Source organism: Paralichthys olivaceus, chromosome 4 (assembly GCF_024713975.1).
Source record: "Paralichthys olivaceus isolate ysfri-2021 chromosome 4, ASM2471397v2, whole genome shotgun sequence".
NCBI classification, from domain to species: Eukaryota; Metazoa; Chordata; class Actinopteri; order Pleuronectiformes; family Paralichthyidae; genus Paralichthys; species Paralichthys olivaceus.
In genome coordinates, this window is record NC_091096.1 from 26,813,751 (window position 1) to 26,823,235 (window position 9,485).

General features: G+C 42.0%; 1 protein-coding gene across 3 annotated transcripts; it reads left to right on the forward strand.

Moving 5' to 3' along the window:
* The first annotated feature begins 2,191 nt into the window (after positions 1 to 2,191).
* Positions 2,192 to 8,700, forward strand: isl1a (ISL LIM homeobox 1a). Of its 3 annotated transcripts, XM_020104000.2 has the most exons (7): positions 2,192 to 2,317; positions 2,933 to 3,070; positions 3,403 to 3,592; positions 4,446 to 4,705; positions 5,613 to 5,899; positions 6,496 to 6,663; positions 7,878 to 8,700. In XM_020104000.2, the coding sequence occupies exons 2-7, from the start codon at positions 3,043 to 3,045 to the stop codon at positions 7,992 to 7,994; spliced, it is 1,050 nt and encodes a 349-aa protein (XP_019959559.1). In that variant the 5' UTR covers positions 2,192 to 2,317; positions 2,933 to 3,042; the 3' UTR covers positions 7,995 to 8,700. The 3 variants fall into 3 exon arrangements, with proteins under 3 accessions (XP_019959559.1, XP_019959558.2, XP_019959560.2); XM_020103999.2 differs by lacking the exon at positions 2,192 to 2,317 and having other exon boundaries at positions 2,347 to 3,070; XM_020104001.2 differs by lacking the exon at positions 2,192 to 2,317 and having other exon boundaries at positions 2,347 to 3,070; positions 5,616 to 5,899.
* Positions 8,701 to 9,485: the final 785 nt, after the last annotated feature.

A 9,485-nucleotide genomic window follows, 5' to 3' on the forward strand; every position in this document is an offset into this window, starting at 1 on the left:
AACCAAATATTTGGGATTTCTCTGAGAACACTTTGTGATGTGTGATTTGCCAATCAAAAGACAGTTTGTCATAATTTAATATTCTTCTATTACCAATTTCTGTATTGACTCTAATTTCTTTAATACACTCTACTTTCATAGGCACCGTCTTTTACTACACGCCAAACTGTAATCAGAACAGGCTTCCCAAAAGAAGTCAGTGGACACACACACTCAAATACAAATAGAGAGGTCCGATACAGAGGAATAGAATGCAGGAGTAAAATACAATATTATTTGTCCCATGTTGTAAAATAGGTGCTAATGATGATGACTTAATTTAAAAGAAATTTTCAGAACATGGTTTCCTCTGGTCCTTGTTACATAAGATGACCAAAAGTATGTGAACACATTAAATCCATTTGCAATAGCTAAATGTAACCATGGACATACCAGGACAGACCAGTCCTGCCCTTCCACACCAGACTAGAAGTCATTTTGAAAGAGCAAAGGGCCAAACACACACCATAGCCACTTTTATAAAAAAATCATTCTGTAAAGAATGGCAAATCAAGGCATGGCAAGTTTAATTGTAAAGGTATATTGAATAAAACAAGCAGAAGAAAATTTGTGTTGTGTTGTGTTTTGGCCAAAGATCAAGACAATACCAACGATGGCAACAGATCACACATTCTGCTACAACAAATATAAAAAAAAGATGGTGATGACAATAGTGTGTAATTGGCAGATAAATACACAGATTATATTCTTTTGTAGTTGTTGGAACAAAGAGGGCTCATGCTCATCTCACTGACAGCACAAGTTCCTTATTTTCCATTTTTTTCCTTGACAGAGCTTCTCTACTCCCCTGCTCCACTGTGTTCTGCTCTGTTCACTCCATTCTCCACTCCAGTTCCTTTGCGGCACTCATTTGACTATCATATTATTCTTTATGCTTACACCTCTACAGTACACAGTGGATGCTACAATCTGCTGCATCCTATACTGTATTTTTCTATTCGATACGTTCAAAAACATATTTTATGAGCAATAATCTGTTATCCTTGCAAACTATCCAGGACCTACCCCTACTCTGTGCACACAGGTCCAGACAGTATTCCACAGATGCAAATTATTGCCTAAATTATATTCTGCATTTAGATAGGTTGGATTTATAAGTACAAGTCATTTAATTGCAGAGAGAATTACTGTTTGTTCAATAATATGAAAATGTCTAGACACAAGATCCCTTTGATAAATTAGAAGTTGTTCATCTCACCCTTCACTAAAAACATGTTGATGTATATGTCAACTCTGATGCAGCCATTTGGACCAATGGAGGACAATATTTAAGATAAACCTGAATATTAGGATTATCAAAATCCCAGATGTCAACAATGGCAACAACTGTCATTGAATGAATATAGAACATACAACCTAACAAATATCAAAAGAATCCAGCGTTTACTGTTGGAGGTGGGATACTGATTTTTGGACAATATTGGTTTATAATCAGGAAAATCACACTTAAAATGCACATTACAGTCTCCCACATGAAAGTCAGATATGTTACATGCATATCCACCACCCTGACCTTCTGCCTCACCTTCTGTCTCACTGCCTCCCTCAGCGATGATGAAAATCTGTACAATGTATAAAATGTGTCCTGTGGAATAGTCACATGAACATACAGACATTTGTAATAATAGTTGCATTACTAATACCAAATGGTTGCTTGCCATGAAAACCTGAACACAGGTCGTCTTCAGTAAGAACAGACGGTGAGTTCATTGGTTCTTCTACTGTAAACAGTGTCCACCACAAAATATTTTACTGAGGTGTGAATATTTAAGTTCTGTGTGTTATTTTAAACATATTTATTTCGATAGCGTTATTCATACATCAACGTGTTTATTAATGCGATATACGTTTGGGGGGAAAAGACCGAAACAAACAGTGAACTCACTGCAATTTAAGGTCTTCTCATCTGTTAGGCAGAGTTTTTGTAAAGATCTATTTTTATGCGGCTCTCGGCGTGGGCTTTCTATTGTACTGGTGTGTGTGTGTGTGTGTGTGTGTGTGTGTGTGTGTGTGTGTGTGTGTGTGTGTGTGTGTGCAACGGCGTTAGTAGGTTACTAACACAAGAGGGCGTGTTGGTGTGTGTCCGGGCTGCTCCTGCGGCTCTTGGCCTGTCACCGCTCTGATTTAAGGCTCGCACCATCATCTGCTCCTGGCTGACAACCCTGCGTCATGGTCGTACTCTGCTGATAGTTTTCGTTAGGTTTGAGGATTACACGTTGCTCTTTTCCAGGATGGATAATTTCCTCATATAACTCTGGTTGGTTTTCTCAAAGATATGCTACCACTGAGCTCAATACAATGTTGACGTTTGTGTTTCTCTAATTTAATATTGAGAGGAGACGAGGTTTTGGTCTGGCGAGACATCATTTCACTAAAACCGGCACGAATTGACATAAACTATAGCAATGTTTATTATGGCGCATTCTTTTTATGTATCACGGCTTTAACTGTGGACTGTTTAAACAAATCCATGTTCAACAGTGTATAGGCTATTTCCTGCTGTGTCCGATTCTAATTAAAAGTTAAAAAAAGAGTGCGTGTGTGTGTGTTTGTGTGCGCGCGCGCGCGTCTGTGTGTGTTATGGACCATGTAAACATGATCCTACTTAGTACCAACCGCCCATTAACAAATACAAGAAAAATTAACACGACAGAAAAGAGAAAAGCCAAGCCTGACAACCAATGATATGCAATAATAAGTGTGCCAGTAGTCTGTGTGAGTGCGCGCGCGCGTGCTGGTCAGGGTCTGCAGAGCCAATCAGCTGCCCATGCAGATGACGTACTGATGTCATACGTCAGCCCCGCCGCTTGTCAGGATCAGAGCTCCACACACACCGGCAACAAACACATACACACACTCCTTCTCCGAACAGGACAGCACAGCCCCTGGCCCGGCAGCCCGGCAGCGGAGGACACATCCAGGCTTCCAGGCGCCCCGCAGCCCGCTGTGACAGTGGACCTAACGTCGCCTTTCTTTGTGGACATGGGAGACATGGGGGATCCGCCGAAAAGTAAGAAACTTGTTCGGTGTAGGGATGCGATTCTGGAACTTAAATTATCACAACTTTAGAGCTGACGTATTTGCGCGGTGATGCCTGCAGACAGAACACATTTCTTGGCCTATTAAAAGTCACTGGTATTATTATTTAATACTGAACTTTATAAAAGGTTTAAGTAAGAGGATACTAGCTTTAAACGTTTATTATGGGAATGATATAAAAATAATAATATAATAATGATATTAATAATTAATAATAATAATAATAATGCTTTATTTGAGTGTGCAAATTTGAGTAAGCATTCAGTTTTAAACATTGTGTCATGTGTCCTGCTGCTCTTCCAGAGAAGCGGCTGGTGTCTCTGTGCGTGGGCTGCGGGAACCAGATCCACGACCAGTACATCCTGCGGGTCTCTCCGGACCTGGAGTGGCACGCCGCCTGTCTCAAATGTGCCGAATGCAGCCAGTACCTAGACGAGTCCTGCACGTGCTTCGTCAGGGACGGAAAGACTTACTGTAAACGGGACTACATCAGGTAGGACGGCTGGGAGCGGACGGGACGACCCCTTTCACATACACAGCGGGAACTGGAGCTGCACGGACACTGGGATCATAATGATTATTATTAGATAGTTTTTACAATAGACTATCAGAATGCGAATATTCGGAAAGATCTAAGTCCCACTGAGCCCTGTTTTCCACGACCACATTCATTTACTGCTTTACTGCTACAACAACTTGTTGTAGACGGTGCAACCTTTCTCCCAAAGTTACTATTTCTTCATGCAATGTTTACACCAGCTGCACATGAGGCCTTCACAACTTTTTTATAAATGATTGCGAACAGTTTGCAGCTTGCTGCTCGCAGGGCTTTGTGTCAGGTGGACCTGTACAAAAACATAAAAGTTGCTAAATTCATAAATCTTTTTCATCCTTACAACAACTCCAATAGCGGTGGTAGTTGTTTTTTTTGTACTTGAAAAATGTCACAAGCTCACTGGAATTTGTATCATCAGAAGTTACTATTATTATAATATTTATTATAATTATTATTGTTATTATTACTTATCGTAGTTGACATCTTCTTACAATTATAATAAACAATAATTCGATAGCTTTTGGAAAAGGACATTTTATTTATTATTATTTTAACATTATTATTGTTTTATAATTATAATTTAAATTGTTATAATTATTATAAAACTCATAATAGGTACTTATAATATTTTTAATAATCTTATTATTATTCATATTCGTATATGGAAGCCAAATCTTCGATCGTGATACAGCTGTCGTGCTGCAAATTTGAAAATGAGATTTTTTAGAGATACTGAGCTGCCTGCAGTGAAACTGATCAGACCGTGTGTGTGTGTGTGTGTGTGTCGCAGGTTATACGGGATTAAATGCGCTAAATGCAACATCGGCTTCAGTAAGAACGACTTCGTGATGAGGGCCCGCTCCAAGGTCTACCACATCGAATGTTTCCGCTGCGTGGCCTGTAGCCGGCAGCTCATCCCGGGTGATGAGTTCGCTCTGCGGGAGGACGGGCTTTTCTGTCGGGCGGACCACGACGTGGTGGAAAGGGCGAGCCTGGGCCCTGGAGACCCGCTCAGTCCACTGCACCCCTCCAGACCGCTGCAGATGGCAGGTGAGGTCCCGGGGAGTGGGAGACAGGAACCGAGAATCATTATACTGCTGGCTGCGTGTCCGTGTGGCTCTCTATCTTTCTGAGGTTGGGAGGCCCTTTACTGTCACTGGATTTTGTCCTCGTGCGCCTTAAAAATACACGGATTATCTGATTATCTGACTCCATGACACACCAGACTGTGAAGGTTCATGTTCACATTAACTGCACCTCTTAGTCTTATCCAGGAATGTTAAAGTGTATAGGCCACGTCTGATCTCTATTTGAATATAAATCTCATCGAGTCACAGAGGAAGTCCTCCTGCTGCTATAAGGTTTTCTGTTGGACTGTACTGTCCTGTCTGTATCTGTAGATGGATGTTTGATCGTATACGTCTGTACTCCTCTCTGCATACCGCTGTCCAGTCAGAGCAGGCTCGGGAGATTAGATTAGAGTCAGAAATACACCGAGTTATCACTGCTGGAGGAAGAGTGCGACTCATGGCTGCGGGTCCGGGAGAGAGATGCTGTGGAGGGCTCTGCATGTCTGGGATGGGTTGGAGGATTTCTTGGTAAAGGAGGTTTTGATTCTGGATCAAATGAGCCAACCAGGGCTGCATTGTTCTCCTACATTTAATCGTAATATGTAGCGAAGCCTGCAGCTCCTGAATCCATGAACCAGTTCCTGGTCGCTGTTAGAGGCAGTGTACATTTGTCTTATTCTTATGCAAACCCGCCGTGATCTTAAGTAGACTGTAATGTCAGGGGCGCTGTGTTTGGTAAATATAGTTTGCGTAAAACCGATTCATAATCCACAAGAGTTTAATGACAACAGCTGGAAGACTTGTGATCTTTCTCCGTACTTGTCACGCTGCAGACACATAGATTGATTTGTCCTTCCCTGGGTCTTTTTCCCGTCCTTTCTCAACAGCAGAACCAATCTCGGCCCGACAGCCTTCGCTGCGGCCTCACGTCCATAAACAGCCAGAGAAGACCACCCGGGTCCGGACAGTGTTAAATGAGAAGCAACTGCACACGCTGCGGACCTGCTACAACGCCAACCCGAGGCCCGATGCCCTTATGAAGGAGCAGTTGGTGGAGATGACCGGCCTCAGCCCGCGAGTCATTCGGGTCTGGTTCCAGAACAAGCGCTGCAAGGACAAGAAGAGGTCCATCCTGATGAAGCAGCTGCAGCAGCAGCAGCCCAACGACAAGACGGTAAGAGGACGGAGCAGGCGATTCATAGAACAAACGATCAGACTGTATTCTGACAAAACTAATATTATGTCAACAAAGACATGTCCATAATATTGCAAGTGCCTGCATTAGTTACTTCAGAAATGAAACTGCAGTAAATTAAAGTCAGTTATTTTGCAGAGCAATACGCCTGCTAAGTAAAGCCCCAAACCACAGTGCGCTGAAGGATGGGTGACACAAACATAGTCCAGCCTGTTAGATCAAACCTGTAAGACAAGTATTCTCCATACTCACAAACGTATTCCTCTGCTCCTCTGTTTATTTATGTTGTTGTTTGTTTGCTTATTATTGATTGATCTGCTGATTACTGGGGGATCCATTTCAGCCCCCCCCCCCCCTCAACATACACACACACACACACTCACACACACCACCACAACCCCTCCTCCCAACATACACGTAGACACACGCACGTGCACACACACACACCAACACCACAACCCCTCCTCCCAACTCCCGCGCGCGAGCACTGACATCCACACCCTAACATCTGTATTCAGCCTCAGTGAAACATGTGTTAAGCTACTGGGTGCTGACCACGACGTGTTCTCTTGCAGAACATCCAGGGAATGACGGGCACCCCGATGGTGGCAGCCAGTCCGGAGCGGCACGACGGCGGCATCCAGGCCAACCCGGTGGAGGTGCAGAGCTACCAGCCGCCCTGGAAGGTCCTCAGTGACTTCGCCCTGCAGAGTGACATCGATCAGCCGGCCTTCCAACAACTGGTTTGTTATTTTTGTTCACTAAGCCATTTTAGCCAATCATGCTTTCATCATAATTATTTATTCACAAAATCTTGATATTGCGTTTTTAATTCTGAATTAAGGAAATTCGGCGAAAACCCACATTTTATATTCAAGTTTTTGTGTGTAATCCTCTGTCCCGGGCTATGGATTATGTTGTCATGTGAAACTAAAACTCCGTATTGAAACTAATATTTACAAGACTTATTCAGCTAGCCCCCCACAGACTGAGCGCATACTGACCTTCACTCGAATTCAAAATATCCCTGCCGGCATACTGTGCGTACCATCACATGTATCACGTTTATCTTTATCATCAATCATGTTCCCAACATGTTAAAAAAATTTAAATAATAATATTTTTTCCCAACAAGTAAGAGTTTTCACTAAAATAAAAATGTATAACAGTGCTTTTTCATAAAGCTGTTCCAACTTGTTTTGAGGAGCTTCACAGTCAGACTTTATATCCGAATCTTTATCTGAATCTATTTGTTTTGGAGTGACGCATCAGATAGCAGCTCCCACGGAGATGCACGTGGACACAAAACTACGTCATTGCCCCGAACCACATTATCGGTGGATTATTAACATTTATGACGAGAAGTGGCACAGTTCATCCGCTCTTTGTTGCGGGGACGCTGAACTAGGGAAACAACGGGAGGTATTTAGTTTAGTTGAAAACCAAGGCTGAGTTATTAGTTAGCCTACAGATATAAAATTAGTAAATGGAAAAAATATATATATTTATTTCCACCATGTCTCTTTATTTACGGCACATGCGAATCTCTAGTAAGATCTGTACTAATTCAATAATTGTTTCGCTGTTCAAACAGACTTAGATGAACAGCAAAAACAATAGGGTTGAAATAAGGAAAACGAATCTTTACCTTATTTCAAATTAAAACAAATTATTTTTCCTAATCAAAGGTGTTAATACTGATAACCACAGGCCTGTTGGATACTCATTTTTCCATTTATTGCCAGATAGAGCAGATTCAGTGAAACAAGTGGCTACTGCCAAGAATAGAAAAACACGTGGGTCCATACAGCGCTATTATCTGCCAACCTTTAGACTGCGTCTGCGTCTTCGTCCCACCTGGTGAGAGAAAGAGTTTGCGTCTCAAGTCCTCACTGTGACGCACAGTCGAGTAAGGCGTCCCCAGATGTTTCTGACCGCTGCTTAATGTGTTCCACAGGTCAGTTTCTCGGAGGGAGGACCGGGTTCGAACTCGACGGGCAGTGAGGTAGCGTCCATGTCGTCTCAGCTTCCAGACACGCCGAACAGCATGGTGTCCAGCCCTATCGAGGCCTGAGCAGACCCCGCATGGACGGACTGAGCTGAACACACAGCCCCTGCTCATCCCATACCCCCCGACTGCACCTAACAACCCCCCTGGTTGTATTTTGACACTGTGAAGACAATCATGGGATTTTACCATAGCCACCTATATAATGTCCTGGATGGGCAGTATGTCCATGTCCATCCATGCGTCATCATGACCGGTGCTGCCCGCTCTCACGCCTGGTTACAATTGCCAAAACGAGAAGACATGAACACGACTCCATCGATAAATGGGACCTCTAAGTATAGGAGAGACATCTCCTACTTGCAAAATGCTGTGCGCTACTCTGAACAGAAAACAATGACTGGTGATTTTTTTAATCCATAAACGCACTTCATCGTACAATAGACCGTTTGAAGGGGAACAGCACTGCTTTTCTTCATTTAATTACACGATTTCCTACATGACCCAAGTACTAAAGCATTTGCAACAAGGTATACCTCTATTTTGCCACAAGCTTCGTGGGACATTTGTGTGAGTTAGTGTCTGTCCGAGATTTTTTTTTTCTTTCCCAAAGATGTGTAAATTAATAATAAGTTAAAAATACCGTTAGCTCTGGAAGAAAATGTTTCGTTTGTTCCCGTGCAACAAAAATTATTTATTATTTATTGTTGACAATTTTGCCACCTTTTGTGTAACTTTCTTAACTGAAGTAAAAAGAAACAAAAAGAAAAAAAGGTTGTGGTTTGGTCTGTGGATTCTCTGTCACAGTTTAATATTCCATGTTTGAAATAGTTCAAATAATGGACAGTATGGGGTTTGACTTTTTTTAGTTTGTTTCCCATTTGAGGTCAGCATCAGATCTGTTTAATAGCTGACCAGATAGGCCATGGTTGACTGGGTGTCATGTTGGTGCAGATGCTGTCTCAGTTTACCTACAGGCTGCCCACCTGCCCTACATCTACCTCCACTGCAAAACACCTCGATCTTATCATGATTCCTATAATCGCATGTTACCAAAAAAAAAAAAAAAACAAATCTGGCGGTGAAACGAAATTATATAAAATTGATAAATCCTTTTTAAAGACATTTCAGAACAAAAAATCAGTGCGTTTTTTCTAGAACCGTCGTGTGTTGTTTTAGAAGACTCCACTATAGCGGACAGCCCTGTGGGAACAAGCGGTCATGTACTGACAATGGCAACAGGAAACGTCGAAATGACCTCAGGGATTCTTCTGGCTTTCTGCCAATAAAAGCAGGCTTAAAAAACTGTTGATGTTTTTTTAAAATCCTTTATCTATAATGATAATGACAACAACAACAGCAACAATTAAGATAATAATAAATAATAATTGGAAGCAGCTTTTATGATGAGCATATTCACATTTGATTTCACTGCTCCTCAATTTAAACATCAAAGAGCGACCACAATTTTTTTGAAATGCAGCCCCCAGATATTTCTCATGTTGAATTTATACTCAGTCTTAGAAGCTATTGAATTATTAATTTATTCATCAAAAC